At 38.3% G+C, this 22,955-nt stretch overlaps 7 protein-coding genes across 8 annotated transcripts; all 7 read right to left on the reverse strand.

The window, feature by feature from the left end:
* Positions 1-491: 491 nt before the first annotated feature.
* LOC106441280 (lipase 3-like) lies at positions 492-2,101 on the reverse strand. Its single transcript, XM_013883113.3, has 4 exons — positions 1,384-2,101; positions 1,067-1,159; positions 924-991; positions 492-849 (listed from the first exon to the last, which is right to left on the reverse strand). The coding sequence occupies exons 1-4, from the start codon at positions 2,005-2,007 to the stop codon at positions 657-659; spliced, it is 978 nt and encodes a 325-aa protein (XP_013738567.2). The 5' UTR covers positions 2,008-2,101; the 3' UTR covers positions 492-656.
* An 866-nt stretch (positions 2,102-2,967) lies between these two features.
* Positions 2,968-5,269, reverse strand: LOC106441279 (cytochrome P450 79B1). The gene is made up of 2 exons (XM_013883112.3): positions 4,194-5,269; positions 2,968-3,769 (listed from the first exon to the last, which is right to left on the reverse strand). Exons 1-2 carry the CDS (start codon positions 5,184-5,186, stop codon positions 3,137-3,139), a joined length of 1,626 nt encoding a protein of 541 aa, XP_013738566.1. The 5' UTR covers positions 5,187-5,269; the 3' UTR covers positions 2,968-3,136.
* An 899-nt stretch (positions 5,270-6,168) lies between these two features.
* LOC106442941 (putative nuclease HARBI1) lies at positions 6,169-7,947 on the reverse strand. Its single transcript, XM_048777133.1, has 2 exons — positions 6,918-7,947; positions 6,169-6,236 (listed from the first exon to the last, which is right to left on the reverse strand). Exons 1-2 carry the CDS (start codon positions 7,945-7,947, stop codon positions 6,169-6,171), a joined length of 1,098 nt encoding a protein of 365 aa, XP_048633090.1.
* An 887-nt stretch (positions 7,948-8,834) lies between these two features.
* On the reverse strand, positions 8,835-9,626 carry LOC106442940 (glutathione S-transferase T3-like). The gene has a single exon (XM_013884560.1). It carries the CDS (start codon positions 9,624-9,626, stop codon positions 8,835-8,837), a length of 792 nt encoding a protein of 263 aa, XP_013740014.1.
* A 253-nt stretch (positions 9,627-9,879) lies between these two features.
* On the reverse strand, positions 9,880-10,842 carry LOC111214524. The gene is made up of 2 exons (XM_048777134.1): positions 10,070-10,842; positions 9,880-9,942 (listed from the first exon to the last, which is right to left on the reverse strand). The coding sequence occupies exons 1-2, from the start codon at positions 10,508-10,510 to the stop codon at positions 9,880-9,882; spliced, it is 504 nt and encodes a 167-aa protein (XP_048633091.1). The 5' UTR covers positions 10,511-10,842.
* Positions 10,843-14,002: 3,160 nt separating this feature from the next.
* LOC106441275 (adenylyl-sulfate kinase 2, chloroplastic) lies at positions 14,003-15,913 on the reverse strand. 2 transcript variants are annotated; one of them, XM_048767528.1, is made up of 7 exons: positions 15,531-15,881; positions 15,474-15,497; positions 15,081-15,380; positions 14,880-14,998; positions 14,688-14,772; positions 14,510-14,556; positions 14,003-14,417 (listed from the first exon to the last, which is right to left on the reverse strand). In XM_048767528.1, exons 1-7 carry the CDS (start codon positions 15,703-15,705, stop codon positions 14,316-14,318), a joined length of 852 nt encoding a protein of 283 aa, XP_048623485.1. In that variant the 5' UTR covers positions 15,706-15,881; the 3' UTR covers positions 14,003-14,315. The 2 variants fall into 2 exon arrangements, with proteins under 2 accessions (XP_048623485.1, XP_013738563.1); XM_013883109.3 differs by having other exon boundaries at positions 15,474-15,913.
* Positions 15,914-16,800: 887 nt separating this feature from the next.
* On the reverse strand, positions 16,801-18,010 carry LOC106441274 (tubulin-folding cofactor C-like). The gene has a single exon (XM_013883108.3). It carries the CDS (start codon positions 18,008-18,010, stop codon positions 16,937-16,939), a length of 1,074 nt encoding a protein of 357 aa, XP_013738562.1. The 3' UTR covers positions 16,801-16,936.
* Positions 18,011-22,955: the final 4,945 nt, after the last annotated feature.

Here is a 22,955-nt window from a genome sequence, read left to right on the forward strand (position 1 = left end):
CAAAGAAGAGAATGCGATCTCTATTGCCTCTGCCTCTTTCTTCTTCATCTTCACAGAGAAGATATGAAGCTTTATTTGTCAAGTTTAAGTCTCCAATTATGTGCTTTCAAATCTAATTTCGACTTTATCTTCTCAAAATCCAATCAAATCATGTTCTCGTATGAGATAGATAAACAATAATCTGCATCAATTTCTAAATCCTAAATTCTAAACCCAAATCGTAAACTCTAAACTTTATTTAGATGTATTAGGTTTGGGATTAGAGTTTACAACTGAATTTAGGTTTAGAGTTTATAATTGAGTTTGAGTTTAGGGTTTACAGTTTTGGTTTGGATTTAGGGTATATAATTGTATTTGAAGCTTTATATCTTTTATGTGGAGATGGAGAAGAAGAAGCCGATGTCTTTTATTTTTTCAACTGTTTTTCTTTTTTTTCTCTAATTTTTTTTTTTGCTTAATCTTACATGGCATTTTAATTGGTTTAGAAGGTGTGAACCCAAGTCTCGTCCTTGTAAAAGACTATAGGACGATCTTTTTACTTTCTTGATATAAAAGTATTCTTAGTTCCGACAAGAAGCAATGTCTTAACAGTAACAGAGATAATAAAACACTTCGGTGACATGATTAAGGGAGAAGATGAGCGGCCTTCAATAACGTCACTTGTTGATCTTGACAGGAGATATCAAGCTTGTTAACATGAGTCTCTTAGCATTGTCATTAGGACGAATCATTGCGTCTGTGCAAAGAAAAGACTTCATGTGTTTGTACATCTCCTTTGGTCTCTCTTCATTAATCGCATGTCCTGTTTTCTTTAGTAACACTAGTTGTGCTCTGTTTTCCCCCAAATGTCTGAAACCAAGAACAAGGAAGCAATTAATCATATAAGTGTGTAAATGATGGTTTGGTGAATGAGATAGGCTAACCTCTTCAATCTGTGTGCTAATTCCACTGGGAATACTTGATCTTCCTCTCCCCATATCATCAATGTAGGCTATAAATTAGAACATTCAGTGATTATAGAGATAAATTAGACCAAGATTTGAAGATGCATTGATAGATGAGAGACCTGTGCTATCTTGGGAAGATCAGCGAATCTTCTACCTTTATGTAGAGCTTCCACAAGTTCTTTTCTTTCTAGAAGATAATCTCTACACATCACCTTTCAACAAAGAAAGCTACTATATTAGTCTTGTAGGGTTTGAAACTAAATAGGGTTTTTATATAACCTTTTACCAAAAAACATTTCCCTGGTAATCTCAAGGACCGGCCATGAAAATGAGACTAAAGTTTTATTTCACACAGGATCTATAATTAACAACTAAACAATGGATAATTACCATTTCAAAGTATCCAAAATGTAAGTGAACATTTATGGAAACTTACATGAATGTAGTCCATGGCAAAGCAAGAAGGGATCCAAACCGGAGGTTTGTAGAAAGATAACTGGAGAAGTCGCCGGAGCATCGACGGAGACTGAGGAAACAACACGTTTGCCGCCTCATCCGCGCTCTTCACTTTAAATATCCCATCCTCCACGTCTTTCTCCTCCAGAGCAACCCCGGCGCATATTAGCACCACCCGATCTATCCTCTCCTTAAACTGCGCCGCCATTGAGTAGGCCACGAACCCTCCGTAGCTGAGGCCAGCAACCGTCATGGTCCCAACGCCGTGAGCGTCCATCACCTTCATGACGCAGCTCGCCTGGAACGACTCGGACCGGTCGGGGCGAGTCGTGTGCGAGTCGCCGAAGAAGATGAGGTCCGGCACGTAGACGTTGAACCGGGGGATAAACCGGTCGATGAACCGATCCCACTGCCACATGGCGTTGGCTCCGATCCCGTGGAGGAGGAGGAGCGTGGGCTTGGCGTCGACGTGAGTCTGCGGGACCCAGCAGTGGACAACGGTGCCGTCGCCGAGATCGGAGGTTGATGATCGGAGACCGGCGCGAGAGAAGCTGTACTGGTAACATTTGTTACGGCAAGATACGTAGCTGAAGCAACTAGCCATTGATTCTCTTCTCTCTTGTCTTGTGTGTTGTGAGAGTTGCAGAGAGAAAGAGACAGAATCTACACATCGAAGTACAAAAAAAAGAAAGGAAGTGATTAAACAATTATTTTTAAGAAACCAGTTTTAAATTGATAGTGATTGCGTGACATGTTATGATTCGCTTACCTTTCAGAAGCAAACAAAAAAAGGTTATGTGATTGAGGTTTTTTTTTTTGCTTGTACAGTGAATGCGATTCTAGAAAAAAAGATGTGTGGTATCTTTTTCTTATTCTTATTACGTGATTGAATTTTCAGAGCAGTCAGTAGTGTCTGAGAGAGTAGCCAAAAGAAAGTGGTCGTGGTCGACTAGTAGTTTTTAATATGTTGGTTACAGGTAGGTGTGTGGCCGGCAGATATTTTTGAAATTTAGCGGTTTAAGTCCAGGAAACCACTTGGCAATATATATTGTTTTGTATGAACAAATTGTTTAACATTTTTTTATAACAAAACTATGTATTGTTCTAAAGAAAATACTAATGAATTGTGTATTGCTCTGCTAAATATTTAATCGGCATTGTTTTCAGTACTTCCTCCTTTGATGATAAGAGCGTTGTGTTTACGCAGAGATTCTAAGGTTCAATCTCTGATAACAGAAAATCACTCTAAAATGATAATCAATGAAGCTTAAAGTCTTAAACTTAAAGAACAAGAGACAGGCTCGTTTCAACATTAGCATTGCGTTATTCCAATGGGCCTAGAATAATGAGAATTTTCTGAAATATATAACTTCGCTTATTCCTCCCTATTTTTATTTAAATAAAAAAGCAGACTATATTGGAATTATATTTTACTTTCAGAGAGAACACCAATTGTTTTTTTAACACCAATGTTTTTAAAATTTATCAAATAGTACATGTTTATTTTAAATAAATGTAAATTATTAGATAGTTATTATAGAAAGAACAAATTTTATTGGAAAAAAAAAAAAAAGGCAAGGAGACACAATTCAAGTATTGTCTCCAAAGGAACCAAAACCAAACAAAAGTTTGTTCACAAATTAACCGATTATCTTCTGGTAACCGGAGATATTGACCAAACTTAGTGGTTATATAAGTACATGAAGCTATATAAAAATATATACGCGTGGTTTCTACTTCACCGTCGGGTAAAGATGCTCCGGCAATCTCAATTCACCTACCATAACCAACGGTTTAGCCAAAAACATATCATAACTAGACTCCATCAACTCAACACGTGTTTCATTCTCCGGTAGCTTCCAAGTGAAACCTTGAAGAAGTCTTGCGAGCATCATCGTAGTCAACGCTGTACCTAAAGCCGGAGCAGCACAACCTCTTTTCCCGGTGCTAAACGAGATAAAACGGAGATCGTTCTCCGTCAAAGTAACTTCTGAGCATTCATTGAGGTGTCTCTCCGGTTTAAAGCTAAGTGGGTCGGCCCAAACTTTTGGGTTACGGCCCAGCCCATATCGGCTGAGAAGTACTTGACTTCCCTTAGGGATGTGATATCCGGCGACGGTTGTGTCGGAAAGTGCCACGTGTGGGAGGTTAAAGGCGGCGACAGGATGGAGACGGAAAGCTTCACGGAGAATAGCTTTGACGTAGTTTAGTTTTGGGATGTCGGATTCTTGGACAATTCTTTCTTTTCCGACCACTCTGTCTATTTCTTCCATTGCCTTACGGAGTATCTCAGGTTTGTTTACCATCTCCGCCATGGCCCATTCTACGGCGTTTGATGGATTGTCTGGCGCCGCCATTACAAGCTCCTAATGATCATAAATAAACAAGTTTTTTTAGTTAATGGGGTTCTTTATCATGTAAATAAATACAATATTGCATGAAAAATACTAGTAGCAGTTATTCGTTCTTTGAAAAAAAAAATACACTAAATAAATATATTGCAACTAAGAATCAATTTGCATAAAGTTTGTTTTTGTGGGGTTTGGCCAAAATAATGTTATTTTCTATAACTTTTTAGTTATTAGAAGTCTAACAAAAATGGATAGAATCAAAAATATTTATGTAACGTAAATATATAAAATGTAAAATTTGATATATATATATATAATTAAAAAAGAAACATTTAATGGTATTTTTATCAAAAAAAACATAAAATGGTATTTTAAGAAGTATTTTCTGATTGCAACTTTGTGTTATATATAAAAAAAAAATATGTAACGTGATTATTACCTTAATAGTGGGTTTGATTTCATCAGCGGTAAGCAATGGGTTGCCTTCTTCATCTTTGATCGAAATGAAAATATCTAGAAAATCCTCTATTTGAGTTCTCTTTCCTTCTTTCCACATTTTGATCCTTCCATCAATGATAGGATCGTGATACTTGTCCATAATAGCACTTGAATCTCTCATGATCTTCTCGTGACCGTTAAGATCAAGTCCCGTGAGCATAGGTAGATAATCAGATATACAAAAAGCAAACGTAAACCCTAATGCTTCAAACATAGCTTCCATATGATCGATATCCTCGGCGGTTGGTCCACCGTCCGCTGCAGTGTTTTCAGAAAACGTTCTTGTCCCGAACATAAGTTTTTTGATAGCATTTCCGCAGTAATGCCTTGTCACAAACCGGAAATCGACTGAGCCCGAGTTCTTAACCATGTTGTATACCCATGCGGTTAAATGGTCGTTTTCTTCCGCCCTCTTCTGATGAAGCCATCTGTGTCTCGCCGGACAAACGAGTTCCGTCATCACGACTTTCCTCATTTTCTTGAATTGTTCCCCGAACGGAGTGATCACGCAGGTTTTGTATCCGTTAGAGAGGACGTTTTGCGCGTAAGTCATAGGTCTTGAGGCGAAGAGAGCGTCTTGTTGCTTGAGTATCTCACGTGCTATCTTAGGGCATGTGACGGTGATTACGTTAGTGTTTCCTAACCTCACGCATGCTATCTCAGTGTTTAGCTGCTTCATGATGCTGTGGAGCCACCGGAAAACTGGACGGCTCTTTAGCATTGCTGGAATCATGCCGATGATGGGCCATCCGGTAGGTCCAGGTGGGAGATACAATTTCTTTTTATTAGGATTAGTGATCATTTTCTTGAGAAGCATCACTAAGGTTATAGCCACAAAGGCTTGAAGAGTCGTGAGGAGATACATGTTGCTGAACGACCATGTTTGCCTAGTAGTGGAAGTAAGATCCGAAGAGTTTGAGGTAAAAGTGTTCATGTTTTTGGGCAGAGGATAAAGAGAGAGAAAAGAAGAAGAATAAAAGCTTGTTCTGTTTCTTGTTCTCTCTGCATGGATTAGGGCCGCAACTTCCTATTTATATGATTTTGGTTTCTATGAATGACCATTATACCCTGTATGTGTTGGAAAATAGGAAGGGGTGAGGAAAATGGTGGGCGGTGTAAGTCGGGTCCATCTTGAGTACTACCACCATTTTTTGAAAATTATTACGATTCTAACAGTTCCAAATGTCTATATTTTATCAGAAAATGTTTGTTTAATTATAAAGTTTTGGATGGGAATTTTAAATATTCTAACTGTTTTTATTGGTGACCTGCCAAACTTCCTCGTGTTATATGTGCAACTAAAAACCAGTCGAACAACAAGGTGAGTCTTAAAGTTATATATTATTCCTCTGTGATATTATTTGAGGAGCTGGAGTTATATATGTAACTCCTAAACAGAACCAAACTGTGACATAAGTTATCGAACTTATAATAATAGTTAGATCCTAGAAGCTTATGGTTCATTCGTTTATTAATGAACACACATACGCGAATTTGAAAATTGAATGGTGATAACCTGATATAGTTATGATGACACTAGTACAAATCGATAAGCTAAATAATCTGGTCCATATATTTATATTGACTAATCGTGTTAATTCACAAATAAAAACCGACCAAGGTTGTTTTACATATATTTTTTTCTTTGAGAAACAGTGTTACATATATTTTTCTAAGCTGAACCCAACTTTTTAGTTTTTCCCCCTCTTCAATAAAACTGATGTGTGCCATTAGTTTTGTAGCGTGTACAGTGATGTAAGAAGCCTATTGGTTTGCCAAATATATAAAAAGCCATTCAATAGGGTATTGTTTTGGAAAGAGTTCACCACTTCACCTGCCAAAAACCCTCGTGAAAGTTGGAATCAATGTGGGAAGATTCAAATGGTTGCTTTACTAACTTAGTCAATATTCTTTCGTTATTTTTGGTCCCCGCTAGTAGTTTCCATGTTGCGACACCATTTAAGGTCCACTACTGTGATGTGACCTAAAAATCTCAAGGTGGTAGTACCGTAGTAGTAACTAAGATCAGTTAGACCATGACTAACCTCTGTCTCTGGATTTTTTAATTTCCGGTAAAAGGCGGTTCTTAACTTTTCTTAGATTTTAACTAAGAAAAACTAAGAACCGTCTTTTAAATAAGACATATAAGAGCATCCGCAATGGTGAGTCTCATTGCGGAGTCCTTAGCTAGTTAAATATTAATTTTTTTTTGTTTTTGTTTGAATAGTGAAGGATCCAAATCGAAATGGTGAGTCCAATGTTGAGTCCCATTCCGGAGTCCTTAGGTATATAAATATATTATTTAAAAAAAAAAAAATTTAGATAAGAAAATTTTAATAAAACATGTCTAAATAAAAAGATGATAAAATATAAAGATACAACATGAGGTCTTATAAATAATTAAGATTATTAAATTTAAAAATACAACATGATTATGAATCACCAAATTTGTTCCAAATATTTTCTATTAAATCATATTTCAATCGATGATGTGCCTGGGTATCGTGAACATCATTCCGGATGCCGAGAATATTATGGATATTTGTAGGCATGTCGTTACCGACCCGTGAACTTCTTGGGCCGTCTTCTTCTTCAAATTCATAATCATCGTACCGAATGTAACCATCTCGTTCATTTTCGACTATCATATTGTGTAGTATAATACATGCTCTCATAATCTTCCCAATCTTCTGTTTGTCCAATGAAAGAGTCGGGTTCTTCACAATCGCAAATCGAGATTGCAATACTCCAAAAGCCCTTTCCACATCTTTCCGGGTTGCTTCTTGTTTTTTAGAAATTAATTCTGCCTTAGGGCCTTGAGGACTTGTGATAGATTGGATAAATGTTGCCCATTTGGGATAGATACCGTCAGTGAGATAGTAGGCCAAGTTATAGTTGTGTCTGTTGACCACATACTCTACCGTGGGAGCTCGGCCTTCGAAAATGTCATCAAAAACAGGAGACCTATCCAAGACATTAATATCGTTTAAAGTACCTGGTGGACCGAAGAAAGCGTGCCAAATCCAAAGATCTTGTGAAGCCACAGCCTCTAAGACAATTGTTGGTTTTCCCGAGCCACGTGCGTACTGTCCTTTCCAAGCGATTGGGCAATTCTTCCATTCCCAGTGCATGCAGTCAATGCTTCCAACCATCCCAGGAAACCCGCGTTTCTCTTCAATATCCAGCAACCGTTGAAGATCCTCTGCTGTGGGCCTTCGTAGATACTCATTTCCGAATAATTGTATTATTCCGTCAGTGAAATGGTGTAAACATGAAAGAGCCGTGCTTTCACCAAGTCGAAGATATTCGTCTGCAGCGTCAGCCGCTGAACCGTAAGCTAGTTGACGAATAGCCGCCGTACATTTTTGTAGTGGAGAAAGACCAGACCTCCCGGTTGCATCTCTTCTTTGTGTAAAGAATCGAATGTTCTCTGAGAGGGTCACCACTATACGCAAGAATAAATCCTTACTCATGCGGAACCGGCGTCTGAATAAATGGGCCGAGAATGTTGAATGTTCGCTGAAGTAGTCATTCCACAAACGGTCGTGTCCTACTTCACGGTTTCGCTCTACATAAGCACGCCTCTTCTGCTTATTGGGTTGGGACTCCACAATGTCATTGTATGTATCATCAACAATTTCGTCGACAATTTCGTCCAATCTTTCATTGACGTTTTCGGATGAGGATGATGACATCTTATCCCTACTTGAAACCAAAATTATACGTATTGGTTACTTAAATTTTAGTAATTTTTATACAAATTAGTAAATTCTATACTGCTTCATATGTTCGTTTTACTTAAATTTTAGTAATTTTTTAAAAAATTAGTAAATTCTATAAATTTTCGAAATGCTTTTCTGGTCTCCTTTTAATAATCTTATAAGAGAAGGAAACTATACGAATATGAATAACTGTCCTAAACCACTGATTGTTTGACGTTCCGATAGATTAAGCCTACTAACGTTCAGAAAGATTATAGAATGCAACACATGTTTCTGGTCTCCTTTTATTTACTCTCTTTCATTTTCATGGTACTTTCACGTTCAGAAAGATTATAACAAAATCGAACGAACCATGAAATGCAACACATGTTTCAGTTTAACATAAAATGCAACACATGTTTCAGTTTAACATAAAATGCAACACATGGTACTTTAACGTTCAGAAAGATTAAGCACCAAGAGTGATAAGTGTTACCTAATACCGAGGGTGGATACAAAGAGAAGCTACCAAGAGGATACAAGTACTTCTTCTTCTTCTACGAAGAGGATACAACGAAGAGGAAACAACTACTGCTTCTACTTCTTTAACAAAGATAAAGCACCAAAAGGATACAAGTTTTCAAAGTGGAGCAACAAAGACAACTACTTATAATACTAGACTTGAACAGAAGATTCCGTGACTTGCTTCACATCCGCTAACGACCAAAAGACTTTCAGACCTCCCAATGCACCCGTGACTTGGTTCACATGCCTTCACGGACCTGACACATCAAATAAGACAATAGTTAGTACGATAGAAAACAATTTAAAAGTCCCAACTTCACAAAACAAAATTAATACCTACAATCAAGACTAATAAATCACAACATTTCCGACATTAGTTTGAGTTTTAGAGTAGTCTCCATGTCTGAGAGTGGCTCTGTTTTCGCGAGTAAACGATCTAGGAGTTTATGTCTAGAGATCTTTTCTTTGGTTGCTAAAACAGCCTCTAGCTTCGTCAACTCCTCCTCCCTAGCACTCTTCTTCTTCTTACATCTGGCTTTGGCAGCCTTTACCCCGGGAGGTCTACCCTCTGGTTCTCCGTCTCCCCCTTCTTCTCTATCACCCTCCAAAGGTGGTTTCCGCTTCTCCTTTCCACCGTCCTTAGCCGTATGAGTTGCGCACCATTTCTGGTCATGCCTCAACTCCCTCCAGCAGTGATCCAGGACGAACTTGTAGCCGTTATTAATGAAGAAAATGTCTAAAGCCGCTTTCATGATATCATCATCATTTTGCCCACTTCTCTGCTCTCTCAAAGCCCCGTCATAGCATCCAGCAAACTTGGATACTTGCTCGTTTATCCGAGCCCACCGCTGCTTGCAAGGACGAAGCTTCCTCGGTATAGTATCCACCAGGAGAGGGCTTGCATTGTAGTAGTCAACGATACGGTTCCAGAAAGCATCAGCTTTCTGTTCAGTGCTCACCACAGGGTCCTTACTGGTGTTAAGCCACGCACCAATAAGGATTTTATCATCTGTGAGAGTCCATTTCCTCCTCTCCTTCATACCAGACTCATCGGGAACTTGGCTACCGAACCAATTAGCTTCGGGTGATTCAAGGTCAATGGGGATTTGACTAGTTAGTAGGTTTACATACCCGGAAGTGTTAGCCATGTTTACAAGTTGGTGTGAGACATTATTCTACCGACAAAGACCCTTAAGTAAGCTAACTTCCTACTAATTAAAGCCTATCCAATCAGAGCAGTTGGGTAGATGGAAAGCAAATAACTATCATTTAACACCAAAGCAAGGCGGAATTAATTCCTAACTAAGTAATTAAAGCAACTCAAATCAGAGCAGATAGCAAGTTACAAGCAAACTAAAGTTCATTTCAAACACAACAAGAGTACTAACTTTTTAAAAAATATCATACCTTATTACAGAAAATCCCGAGGACCGACACTCTCCTTTGAAACCTTTCCAATGATTCCTGCAAAAAAACATGAGATACAACATTAAAAGTTTTCATCAAAATTCAAGAAAATACAATGAAACAGAGGAGAGAACTTGCCTCGCACAATCAATAACAGGAAACCTATTAAAACTAACAGACATACCGTTAGCTTAACTCCTGATTTGTTCTTGGAAAGCTCATGTACCGTCTTCTCAAGGTGAAGGACCTTCTGCTCACTCTCATAACCTTGGACCTTAAGATCCCTAAGTTGTCTCTGAAACTCCATCATCTCCTCCATTACTGCCACTTCCCACCATTTCCAAACGTGGCAGTCTCCATCATCAGAATTGTCGCATGTAAAGTATCTTCTGTATGGGTTTTGAGACGTGTAAGAGCATCCGAGAACAGGCTGAGCTCCACAGTAACATGTCGTGGGAATTCCATCATCAGCCTCTGGTTGACGTGGGTACTGAACCGGCAATGAATTGCAGTAGCTACTGTCAGCTTCATCCGCGTAAATCTGACATTCGGCTTCAAGAAGGGAGGTTATGTCTAGAGACTCTGATGATGAAGAGGGCTGACTATAGCTGTAATCTTGTCCCATTTTCGATAACCTGAAAGAAATTAAGTAAGAACATAGCTAGACAACAATAATCATCATCACAAAACGATTTCAACGAGATATAATAAAAGAAAGTTAAAAGAAGAGTGAACGAGCTTAAAAACAAATTAGTTAGCGGTTTGAATTCAACCAAAAACCCCAGTACAAAGCATATAATCATCAGCAAAAACTAAATATTAACGAGCTACTCTAACGGAATCAACGAACTACTCAAACGGAATCAACGAGCTACTCTTTCCGGAATCAACGAGCTAATCAAACGGAATCAACGAGCTACTCAAACGGAATCAACCACCTACTCAAACGGAATTATAAATTAAAGAAATCAACGAGCTACTCAAACGGAATCAACGAGCAACGAAACAGAGAACATATCGATTGAACCAGCTTAAAACCCCTCTCCCCAAATCATTTTATACCCAAATCGTTTTGAAACCCTAATTTTAACCCCATAACCCTAATCGTTAAACGAAAACGATTCAAACCCCATAACCCAACCAGATTGAGACAAAGCAAGAAGATAACGTGGTGTGAATCGAAAAATCAGAGGAATCAAGAAGAAAACGGGAAGATCTACCTTCGTAAAGCACACGGAGAGGAATCGCCCTTCCTGTCGCCTTTCTCTCGAGAGCCCCTTTTTTTCTACGCGGTCGGTCGAAAATGAGTTAACCATTTTTGACCCAACGCAACACGAACGACACCGGCCCACTCAACGCATGACACGTACACAAGGATCAAATCCTTAAAACCCTTCGCGACGGGTCAATCCTTAGCTTAAGTTGGATAATTAATATTATTATATTGTCACTAACCTAAGGATTACGCCTAAGGATCACACTTGGACCTCCGTTGCAGTCGCTCTAAGAGTCGTTTTTAGCTGAAAAATGTAATAAAAAAATATCAAATCATGAGTTAAAAATCCCGGCTAAGAAACCGGAGTTAATCCCTTAACATGAGAGTTAGATAAATATTATTTTAAACTCATGATTATAATCAGTGAGTCCGTAACCTAATTACTGACATGGTTGTATAGATTGATAGATATTCAGCTAAAATACCCAATATAAAATATAACTATAATCAATGAAGTTTTACCAAGACCAGTTCAATATTCTTGTAGTTTGTGTTCAATAAATTGAACCCATTTATCTATTTCTAACAGGTCTGAGTAGTCAATTTCGGCACATATAGTATCAAATTGTGGATAAGATTCTACGTCTAATATTCTCAAACATGACCACCTGTCTAATATTCTCAATTTTAGGGTTTGATAGAATTAATCCACAAATCTTTATATTGAATTCTATAATTGAATCCAATACACTATTCTGATAAAACTATTCGGGAGAGCGGCGCTAGACCCACTTGTATAAATAGTGCTAACTGAATTATCAATCTGTAGAACTTTGTATAATATATAAGTACATGTATTGAAAAAAAATATAAATACATGTTTCTGTAATTTTATCGTGGATTATTTTCGCCATGTCCTTGCCAACAACCAAGGTAGTTATTTCATATTTGTGTGTATATACGTGTACTTAGTTGTGTAAATGCATGCAGGAACTTAAGAAAAACGTGCGCCATCCGTCGAACCTCACCTGTCAAATTTCACAAACTCCACCATAATTTGAATTTTTAAATATAGAACTTCTGGTCACCTTTTAATTTGGGTTGAACTGACTTCTTCTTTTGTTTACTTTTTTTAGCTAACCGAATATCATGGTCCCTCCGTAGTGGTCCAGACTAGAGACCGAAGTGAGCATGGACCCGAAGGTCACTAGGTGGTTCACCGTGTAACAGTCTTCGGTTTCGGATGCTGCAGCCCATATGTAAATTCCGCAGTAGCCAAGACTCGAATCCAGGGACGGACACTCCAGCCCATAATTTGATTTTTTAAATATAGAACTTCTGGTCACCTTTTAATTTGGGTTGAACTAACTTCTTCTTTTGTTTACTTTGTTTCATGATTATTAATTTGGTAATATTATTATTGTCTTTTATGTAAGATATATTATTATCATTGTCGTAAATCTATCCCTCCAAGCAAGATTTACATTCTAATCCCATAACGCTGAAACAAGATAATTCACGTTTTAGCCTTTAAAAAAAAAAAGAAGATAATTCACGTTTCGTACATTAAAACCCAAAGTTATACGCTAGTTCCAAAGAATCTATAGCTGTATGTAATGTAAGTTACTTAGTAAATAAATGTTTGAATTGAGTGACGAAATTGTTCATATCAGTACGTAGAATATACATATCAATGTCTCTTCATATTAATGTTCAAAATATAATAATCTCTTTTGATGTTTATTATCAACAACTAAAAACTAATATTAACAACCATTCAATATGAGATTTAGACTTGCTTGATGTTGATTGTTTGAAACATAAGAATGTGTATATTACATATTTAGAATAATCTTTCATATTTTTATATAATACTTTAAACTATTAATTTATCAAAACCATCATTACTTTTAATTATTTTTGTATATACGTGTAATTTTGATCATATCTTTTTGTAAAACAAATAACCTTAAATGCAACACACACACACACAATCAGTCGATGCCATCATCATTAGTTCAATCTAGTTATTATATGATTTTTAAGGAGTTTATGTGAAGATTTTGATTTTGTTTGGTATTTTCGACCATTTATTCTTACATGATTCTATTAGTCCATTTGGTTTTTGGCTAGATGCTAAATAATGTTTTGATGTAACAAACACATTTTAAAAAATTATGGTTTTAAAAGTTTTACGGTTTCACCTGAATAATAATACAATAGAACATCTATAAATTAATACTCGATAAATTAATAATATCTATAAATTAATAAATTTTGCCAGTCTCAACTTGGATCGGTTCAAAATTTGACACAAATCAATAAAATAATAAGATACTATATTTTTAGAAAATTCTATGTAAACATATGATCCCATTAAAATTATAAATTAATAATTTGTATGTGAACATATTTTATATAAGTAAGAACTTATTATTATATTAAATGTTTTATATTCACAATGGAATTATCTTTATATATTCTTAACACTTAATATTTTTTATGAGATTTAATAATATTATGTTTAAAACCACATTTAAGTTCTATGCAATGTATATTATATACACCGAATAATATAATAAAATAATATAAATGTAAAATTTCAAGAATAACAATTAATGTTTATACACTAAAACCAAATATTTTTCTTATCTTAGAATAAATATATCTTAAAATAAAAAAAATAAAAATAAAAAAAACTTTTGTAAATTAATATCTTTATAAATTAATAAAATTCTAAAGTCCCAACATTATTAATTTATAGAGGTTCTACTGTATATAATTAAACATATGAAGTCTTAAGAACTACTATATATCAATCAACCATTAACTAACTTAAGCTTGTCATGTGTTGATTAGCGGGTTGAGTTCAAATTACATATTTTAATTGGCAATTTAAGATAAATTAACAACGAAGAGCGTTTTATTAATACACATTATACAACTTAATCGATAACATTAATCAAAATACAGCTCTTAATTAACTAACTAATTGCTATTAGAAATATAAATAATATTTGTTGTCCCTTTCTCTCGGTCCGAGGTAAACATAGATGCAATTCAAGAACAAATGATAGTATGACGAAGAAAGACGTACGACGTTGTATCAAGTCTCAAGCTTCTAAGGGAACCAGCCATTTAACCATTTATAAAACCTAATTAAATTCAACAAATTGCGGGGTTTTTTTTTTGTCTTTGATTTTTTAGAGTTGACTTATCCCTCAAGGTACCCTTTGTTTTGCAAGTAGGAGATGATATGTTCAGCCATCTGACGTGGTGAACAAGAATCGTCATCTCCCGTGTGTTTCAGAACAACCTGTAAAAAATATACGAAGATACATCAATACTATTTTAGAAATTTACGTATCAAATTCTTCGACTACATCACGGAGAATAAATATTACGAACCTCGCAGTTCAGTGGCGCCTCGTAAGGATCATCGATTCCAGTAAAGCCTGAATCAAGAAAAAAAATCAGTATTTATCTTTTACTACTACTACTACTACAATCTCAAAACCACATCCATTTTATACCTAACAGCAAGTATTTAATAATGTTATTATTCCCTCCGTTTGAAATGTAATACCTTTGATTTTGCCGGCACGTGCGAGCTTGTACAACCCCTTTGGATCTCTTGACTCGCACACAGACAGAGGAACATCCATGAAAACCTAACAACAATTTAATCATACGTAATATGATCAATATACTATATATATCGTCTATTTTATGAAATTAAATGAATAAAAATAAAAAAAAAGGATCGGACGATAAGCACCTCCACGAAATCTCCCTCGGGTAACAACGACCGGCACTCATCTCTGTCTCTCCGGTAAGGAGAAATCAAACTTGCTATACAAATGACGCCAACGTCAGCAAACAGCTTTGCCACCTCACCTGAAGTTCAATATCATTCCTTCAACCATGATCAATTAGTTATTGATAATTTTTGGAAACAAAAAAAGAAAAATGATTGTACCGATCCTGCGTATGTTTTCGGTACGATCCTCAGCTTTGAAAGTGAGGTCCCGGTTAAGACCATGACGTACATTGTCTCCGTCAAGTGTGTAAGTAAGTTTGCCTCTTTCGAACAGAGCTTTACTTAAGGCACAAGCAACAGTGCTTTTCCCTGAGCCGCTGAGACCAGTGATCCAAATGACACAACCCTTCTGTTGAAGAAGTTGTTGTCGGTCGCATCTGCAAATGGAACTCTCGTGCCACACGATGTTCTCTGGCTTATTTTTGTCTCCGTTGATTCTCTCTTCTTTCACATTCGTCTCTACCAAGAAAAACAGAACAACAATTGTGACATTTTCAGACAAAACATCTTAGGTTTAGCAATTTGAGGAGAGTCTTTAAAGTGAAAGAATACCTGAAAGGGCGGGAAAATCGGCGGTGAGGGAAGCTTGAGCAGAGACATTAACGGCGGAGATCGGATGTAAAGAAGCAGACTTCGCGACTAGTTTTGGCTTATCTGCAGCATATGATGACGTTGGGAGCCTGAGGAAACCGTCACTTAGAGGCAGTCGCTGAGAACCGACGTCGAGACCTGGAAGAGAGCAGATGATGGACGGTCGCGATGCTCTGATTGCTAATCCTTCCATTTGAACTTTTTATTACTGAAACTTGCAGATCCCAGACGGTGTTGGGGTTAACAGTTTCTGTAGTTCTGACAAAATCAATGTACGAAACAAATCTGCTTATATAAATTATATACAAGAAAGATGGATTATTTGAAAAAAATATATAGAGAGAGAAATAAAGTTAAGAGGAACGGGCAGAGGAAGAAAACTGGTGAGGAGATTAGTGGTACCAACAATAAATTCGTCCACAATAAACACATGGACATATTCCATCATAAGAAAATGAAAAAAATAATATTCAATATTAGAACTAATTAATTTACAAATTAGTTTAAAAAAAATACTCTATCTGTTCCTAAAAATATGATGTTTTACAGAATTGATGTTCCAATATATAAAATTTTTTTATTTTTCTAAGTAACTTTTACTTTATTAAAAACTGTGTACCCAATCATATTTTAATAGTTTATTTTGTAATTGGTTGAATACCATTAATTTATAGTTTTAATGATATTTTCTAGACAAAAAATAGTTTTGTTAATATGTGTGTTTTTACCTAAACATCTTATATTTAGGAACAGAAGCATAATAAATATTTAAAATTTTGTAAAAAAACTAGTGGTTTTGGTACGTGTGTATGGGTCAGTGTTGGATACCAAATCTTTTGGGGAAATGATTGATATTTCTTGTTTGTTTTCAATTTTCATCTACCAACCTACCAAAACCCATTAAGAAACCATGTGATTATATAAGCTAAAACTATTTATATATTTTACTTTTTATTTATAATTACAACTCCTCCTACTTTTGGTTTTTATTGGAGTCTTGCTTGTTGTTCCAATATATTTGTTTACTGTGTATGCGGGTAAATGGGCTGATATTTATATTGGGCCTCATTATTCATAAATTAGTATTTGTAGTCCAATAGTAGCAGTAGTACATGGTACCCATGCTCAGCATTGCTGTTACATCAAAAAAGACTAAAGAAGTATGAAAGGCTTTGCTGTGTTGACGTCCCCTGTTTTTGACCCTGCACTGACCATTGTATTTTGAAATTGTAAAGATAAATATAAAGTGGCAAGCCACCAAAGAAGCAAAAACGTTTGAACAATCTGGTTAATTGAACAACTAAACCTCTTTTAAGATAGTCGTTAAAGATTATTCTGATAGTGAGCAAATTTATTCTCCAACGATTCAAGCCCATGAGAATCAACAACCTAAAACAACAAGTCAAGATTGGATCATTTGGAGATCAAGAAGAGTCTCCTCCTAGTCCGGAAATAGAAACCGAAGAAAGCCTTTCCTCTTGGGGCAAGATGGACCAGTTAGGCGAGTGAAGGGCTCTGAGCCACAAGAAATCATCAACATTGGCCCAGCTCTCCGTGTCCTCCTCCAAACCCGCCGTCTTCAAATCCTCCTCGATCCCTCCGTAGCCCAAACAGTAAGGCCCGAACCTGACTCCATTGCTGTCTTCAATAATGGGACGGCTCCTCACTCTCAGATAGAAATCACTCCTCTTGGCGCGATGGATCCTAATCTGATGCGAGGCCGCCACAAGAACGCAATCGTCCACGTCATCAATCAGAATCGAACCGAGCACAGGGCCTGTGTAGACGCTGCAGTTCCTCAACCGGTGGATGAAGAGAGCGTTGACTGTTCCAGTCAAATGCACTCGGCACGAATCGAGATCTGACAACGTGAACTCTCCGATCGACGAGGAGGATCTGAAGCTTTTCGAAAGAGTCTCTCCTCGTTTGTTCCTGAATCCCGGAGAATCGCGTACGACGACGTTTGTTGGAGGAGAAACGAGATCGCGTTTCTGGATCTTTGTAGCGGCGGCGGCGGCGGAAGACTGTTTGGACTTGAAGGAGAACTTCTTCTTCGGGAGTAGGGCGGCGGAGAGGGCGTCGAGGCTCTGTTTGAGGTCGGAGGCGGATCTGAGAGAGGATCGGACTTCGTACGAGGGGAGGAAGTAGGAGTTGGCTGCGACTAGCTTCTCGAGATCGTCGATCGATGATGAGACCTCCGCGAGATCGGATTTGATCTTGGATGAATCTTCCGAGGAGGAGGCGAGTCGTAGATCGGCGATTCGGGATTCGATTGATCGTTTGGAGTCGGCGAATTGGGAGAGGAACGAGGAGGTCGATTCGAAGGTGGAGGAAGAGGAAGCTGAATCGGATTTACGAGCTTGGTGGCGAGCGGAGAAGCGTTCGAGCATGTCATTGTGCTTCTTCTGCAATGCCTCGTCTACGGTTTCGGATCTCGGGTCCTCCTCTTCCATTTGTTTGTTTGTTTGCGTCTTGTCCTGTGACGACGGCGTTTTCATATATTTATATAAAATAAGCTAGGAACAGAACAAGTATGAAAAATAAGGGTAAAGCCTAACTATTAACTACAGAACGTATGGCTTTGTAAAGCTTCTGGTGGAAATTATACGTTGGTGTCGATACAATCAATACCAACACATCTTCTATTGTTGATAAACAAGGGTTTCATGTGTATTAGGAGTGCTCAAAAGTTCAAGATTGACATATGTGAAAGAAGAAAGATATGATTTGTCTTAACCATAATGAGCTAAATGCTAATATGTGAAGGCGACTTTCTAGGCGATTCTGAGAGCGATTTGCGATCTGGGTTTCTTGATGGATTCGGCTCCGCCGCCGGATCAATCGGATCTTCCGGTGAAAGACAACACGATCGAAGGGAATGGGAAAGACGTTGGTGCTCGGGATGTATCGAATTTGGAGATTGGGGAGAAGAAACGAGATGTAAGTTGGGTATCGGTGGCTATGGAGAGGAAGTGTTTGAAGAAGGTAGATGTGGAGGTTCTGATGAAAGAAGGGAAGCATACGGTGGAGATTCCGAAGAATGCTCTTCAGGTTACAACTCCGCTTTGGGAAGATTTCATAGTGGGGAAGTTTCTCGATATCGCTCCTCATATTGCGAAAGTTCATATGGTGGTGAATAAGATCTGGAGGTATGGAGATACTTTGATGAAGGTAGATGTGTATGATGTGGATGCCATAACTATGAGATTTCGAGTTTCAAATCCAAAAGCTCGTGAGAAGATTCTGCGTAGAGGAATGTGGAATATTGCGGGTGTGCCAATGGTGGTGAAGAAATGGTCGCCTAGGGCAGAGGAAGAGAAGCAGGAAGAAGCTGCTATTCCAATGTGGGTTCATCTGAGCAAAGTTCCTCTTCACATGTTCTCATGGGAGGCATTGAGTTTCGTTACGAGCCCGGTTGGTGTTCCAGTCAAGTTACATCCAGAGACTCTTGCTTGTGAAACTTTTGAGGTTGCAAAAGTTTTTGTGAACGTTGATGTTTCAAGGACACTGCCAAAGGAAATCACATTCATAAAAGAGGGAAAGGAGTTCACAGTAGAGTATTACTACCCATGGTTGCCATCGAGATGCAATCTATGTGAGAAATGGGGTCATGTTGAGCGGGTTTGTGCTAAGGGAAAGAAGGAAGATAAGAAAGAAGTGGAGTCGGGGTCAAAAACAAAGATGAAGGAGATAGCATTAGTTACTTTGGATGAGGGGGAGGAGGCAGTAAACGGTCCAGGTAGTGCTGAGATGATTCGCAATGGTAATGAAGGAAAGTTGGTGGGAAGTACGCAGAGTCAAAATTCAGGAAGTAGGGAAGTAGGGGAGAAATCAGTAGAGAGTATAGGGAGACAGAGTACAGAATGTGTATGGTTAGATGTCTCGCCTGGTAGAGTTGGGAGAAGCGCAACGCTTGAGAAAAATGACGATATTCAGATATCTGCCTCAAAGTTTTCGATTTTGAGCTTGGATACTGAGGAGGGAGAGATACAGGAAGAGAAACTTGATATGGAGGATACAACTGAAGGGGTGGAACAGATGGAGGAGCTAGAAAGTGATTTATTGGAGGATAATATTCTATCTAATCAAGAGAAGGAGAAGGAAAAGTCAGGGGCTAAAAAAGGGATGAGGAGACTGCAGAAGACCAAAGCTCAGGGTGCAAATCCTGTTAAGAGTAAGAGGTCTTCGCGTAGAAATCTTTAAAATGACGAGCTTCTTCTGGAATGTGCGCGGATTTAACAAACATTTGAAACATTCCGTTGTAAGAGAGTGGATTAGTAGTGTGGGGATGCAGTTTGGCTGTGTGTTAGAAACAAGAGTTAAGGAAAAGAAGGCAGAGGGGATTCTAAATTCAGTGTTTTGTGGGTGGTCGCATATGATGAACTATGAATGTAGTCAAGGAGGGAGGATTTGGTTAGTTTGGAGAGAAACAGTGTGTGTGACACCGGTGTATAAGACGGATCAGATGATTACTTGTTCAGTAAAGCTACAGGGGGAAGATGAATTCTTTTGTACTTTCATCTATGCGAGTAACCAGGTGGAGGAAAGAAAGGAGTTATGGGAGGATCTTTGTCATCATAAAAATTCTCCTCTCTTTAAAGATAAGGCATGGTTAGCTATGGGTGACTTTAATGAGATACTTGAAGTGGAGGAAAGTTCGACAGTCTCAGGTTTGGGAAGTACCCCTAGTGGAATGAGAGATTTTCAAAGGGCAGTTCTCCATTGTAATTTCTCTGATATGGGCTATCAGGGGCCCCTGTTCACTTGGTGCAATAAGAGAGATGAAGGTGTTATATGCAAGAAGCTGGACAGGGTATTGATAAATGATGTGGCTCAGCAGAGATTCACTACGGCATACTCGGTGTTTGAGGCTGGGGGTTGCTCTGACCACTTACGGTGTAAAATTCAGGTTCTACCGTCCCAAGAGAGCATTAGGAGACCTTTTAAATATGTGAATGTGATTGGACGACTTCAGCAATTTCTTCCTAAGGTTCAGGCGTATTGGGATAACACAGAGCGCTTGTTTCACTCAACTTCGGCAATGTTTCGATTCTCGAAGAAGCTAAAGCATCTGAAGCCGGTTATAAGAGAGCTTAGTAAGGAAAAGCTTGGAAATCTTACTAAGAGAACTAAGGAGGCGTTTGAAGTATTATGTGTAAAACAACAAGAGACCCTGCTTAACCCAAGCGCAAGTTCTGTTCAGGATGAGGCTGATGCGTATGAAAGATGGTCTTATGTTGCGGGTTTGGAGGAAGAGTTTCTGAAGCAGCGAGCTAAGCTGCATTGGCTTGAGGTGGGAGACCAAAACAATAGAACTTTTCATAATGCTATAAAAGCTCGTCAAGCTCAGAATAACATTCGAGAGATAAGACGTTTGGATGGAAGCATTGCTGCAACTCAGGCTGAAATCAAGATTGAGGCGGAGAGGTTCTTTTCTGATTTTCTTAATTTCAAGCCTACAAATTATCAGGGTGCAACAGAGGAAGAATTGGAGGAGTTGATTGATTTTCGTTGCACCTCAGCTGATTGTAACATGTTGATGGCAGACGTTTCTGAAGAGGAGATTAAGAAGGTTTTATTTGCTATGCCAGCAAATAAATCCCCAGGGCCGGATGGGTATTCAAGTGAATTCTTCAAAACAGCATGGCCTATCATTGGAAATGATTTTGTCGTGGCAATACAATCAGTCTTTCGTTTTGGTTTTCTCCCTAAAGGTGTCAATTCCACCATACTCGCTCTTATCCCGAAGAAGGAAGACTCACTGGAAATGAGAGATTTTCGCCCAATTGCCTGCTGCAATGTGATGTACAAAGTAGTATCTAAGATACTAGCAAACCGCCTGAAGCTGATTCTTCCTCGACTTGTTCTGGAAAATCAATCTGCGTTTGTAGAAGGAAGATTATTGATGGAAAACGTATTGCTTGCTTCGGAGTTAGTAAAGGGCTATCACAGTGATACTATATCGCCGCGAGGAGTGATGAAAATAGATATTTCTAAGGCATTTGATTCGGTTCAGTGGGATTTTGTGTTGAAGAGTTTGACAGTGATTGGAGTTCCTGAAAAGTTCATCCACTGGATCAAGTTATGTATCACATCACCCTCATTCTCTGTTCAGGTAAATGGAGAACTAGCAGGTTACTTTCAGAGTACTAGAGGTCTGAGGCAGGGATGTTCTCTATCTCCCTATTTGTTTGTTTTGTGCATGAACATCTTGTCTCATAAGATAAACAAAGGGGCGAGAGAGAAGAAGTTCGAGTTTCATCCGGGCTGTAAAACTTTATCACTTACACATCTTTGTTTCGCTGATGATCTGATGGTCTTTGTTGAGGGTTCAAAGAAGTCGGTGGAAGGTGCTTTGGCTGTGTTTGCAGAGTTTGAAGTGTGGTCGGGTCTGAGTATTAGCATTGAGAAATCAACCATTTATATGGCTGGTGTAGCTGAAGAAGAGAAGAGGAATATACTCTCCAATTTCCCTCTTGCGCAAGGTACTCTACCTGTTCGATACTTGGGTTTGCCTCTAATGACAAAAGGGATGAGAAGTCATGATTACATGCCTCTAGTGGAGAGGATCAGAGGTAGAATTAGCTCCTGGACGTGCAGATATCTGTCATACGCGGGTCGTCTACAGCTGATTAAAGCAGTGCTTATGAGTATGGTTAATTTCTGGGCAGCAGTCTTCCGGCTTCCTAGCAGATGTATGAAGGAGGTTGAACAGATATGTGCTGCTTTCTTGTGGACAGGGCCTGAGCTACGTTCCACAGGAGCAAAAATATCTTGGACAGAGATTTGTAAGTTGAAAAATGAAGGCGGTCTAGGTATTAGAAGTTTGAAAGAGGTTAATCAGATTTTTGGGCTGAAACTTATTTGGAGGATGTTATCTGGTGAGTCGCTGTGGGGGAAATGGTTAAAGGAGAATTTACTCAAGGGGAGGAGCTTCTGGGAAATAAAAATGAATACTCAAGCGGGTTCATGGATGTGGAGGAAAATGTTGAAGTCTCGGGAAGTTGCAAAGGGCTTCTATAGAAGAGAAGTGGGAAATGGCTGTAAAACCTCTTTTTGGTTTGATAAATGGTCAGACAAGGGCGTTTTGTTTGATATCTTGGGAGAGCGGGGATTCATCGATTTGGGGATTAAAAGAGAAGCTACGGTGGAGGATGCAGTGAAAAGTAGTAGGAGAAGAAGAAGGCATAGAATGGTGATTTTGAATAATATTGAAACTGAATTATTGGAGTTAAGAGATAAGCTGAATGAAGAAGAGGATGTTAGCATGTGGAGGATGAAGTCGGGGTATAAAGACAAGTTTTCTACCCAAGAAACTTGGTTGTTGCTAAGAGAAGACGGGTTGCAGTGCTCATGGGCTCCGGGAGTTTGGTTCTCACAAGCAACACCAAAGTTTGCGTTTCTGACTTGGCTGGCTATACAAGACAGACTGACTACTATGGA

This window comes from Brassica napus, chromosome A3 (assembly GCF_020379485.1).
Source record: "Brassica napus cultivar Da-Ae chromosome A3, Da-Ae, whole genome shotgun sequence".
Classification (NCBI taxonomy): domain Eukaryota; kingdom Viridiplantae; phylum Streptophyta; class Magnoliopsida; order Brassicales; family Brassicaceae; genus Brassica; species Brassica napus.

Coding starts and splice junctions, on each gene's coding strand:
- LOC106441280 (XM_013883113.3), bottom strand. CDS start 2,007: ATGGCTAGTTGCTTCAGCTACGTATCTTGCCGTAACAAATGTTACCAG. Junction 1,160..1,383: donor TTGCCATGGACTACATTCAT/GTAAGTTTCCAT, acceptor CTTTGTTGAAAG/GTGATGTGTAGAGATTATCT. Junction 992..1,066: donor ATCTTCCCAAGATAGCACAG/GTCTCTCATCTA, acceptor TCTAATTTATAG/CCTACATTGATGATATGGGG.
- LOC106441279 (XM_013883112.3), bottom strand. CDS start 5,186: ATGAACACTTTTACCTCAAACTCTTCGGATCTTACTTCCACTACTAGG. Junction 3,770..4,193: donor AAATCAAACCCACTATTAAG/GTAATAATCACG, acceptor TATGATCATTAG/GAGCTTGTAATGGCGGCGCC.
- LOC106442941 (XM_048777133.1), bottom strand. CDS start 7,947: ATGTCATCATCCTCATCCGAAAACGTCAATGAAAGATTGGACGAAATT. Junction 6,237..6,917: donor TGGGAAGATTATGAGAGCAT/GTATTATACTAC, acceptor TGAGATTTTTAG/GTCACATCACAGTAGTGGAC.
- LOC106442940 (XM_013884560.1), bottom strand. CDS start 9,626: ATGGCTAACACTTCCGGGTATGTAAACCTACTAACTAGTCAAATCCCC.
- LOC111214524 (XM_048777134.1), bottom strand. CDS start 10,510: ATGGGACAAGATTACAGCTATAGTCAGCCCTCTTCATCATCAGAGTCT. Junction 9,943..10,069: donor AATCAGGAGTTAAGCTAACG/GTATGTCTGTTA, acceptor GTTTTTTTGCAG/GAATCATTGGAAAGGTTTCA.
- LOC106441275 (XM_013883109.3), bottom strand. CDS start 15,705: ATGGAAGGATTAGCAATCAGAGCATCGCGACCGTCCATCATCTGCTCT. Junction 14,999..15,080: donor CGAAAACATACGCAGGATCG/GTACAATCATTT, acceptor ATTGAACTTCAG/GTGAGGTGGCAAAGCTGTTT. Junction 14,418..14,509: donor AGGCGCCACTGAACTGCGAG/GTTCGTAATATT, acceptor TATTTTTTACAG/GTTGTTCTGAAACACACGGG.
- LOC106441274 (XM_013883108.3), bottom strand. CDS start 18,010: ATGAAAACGCCGTCGTCACAGGACAAGACGCAAACAAACAAACAAATG.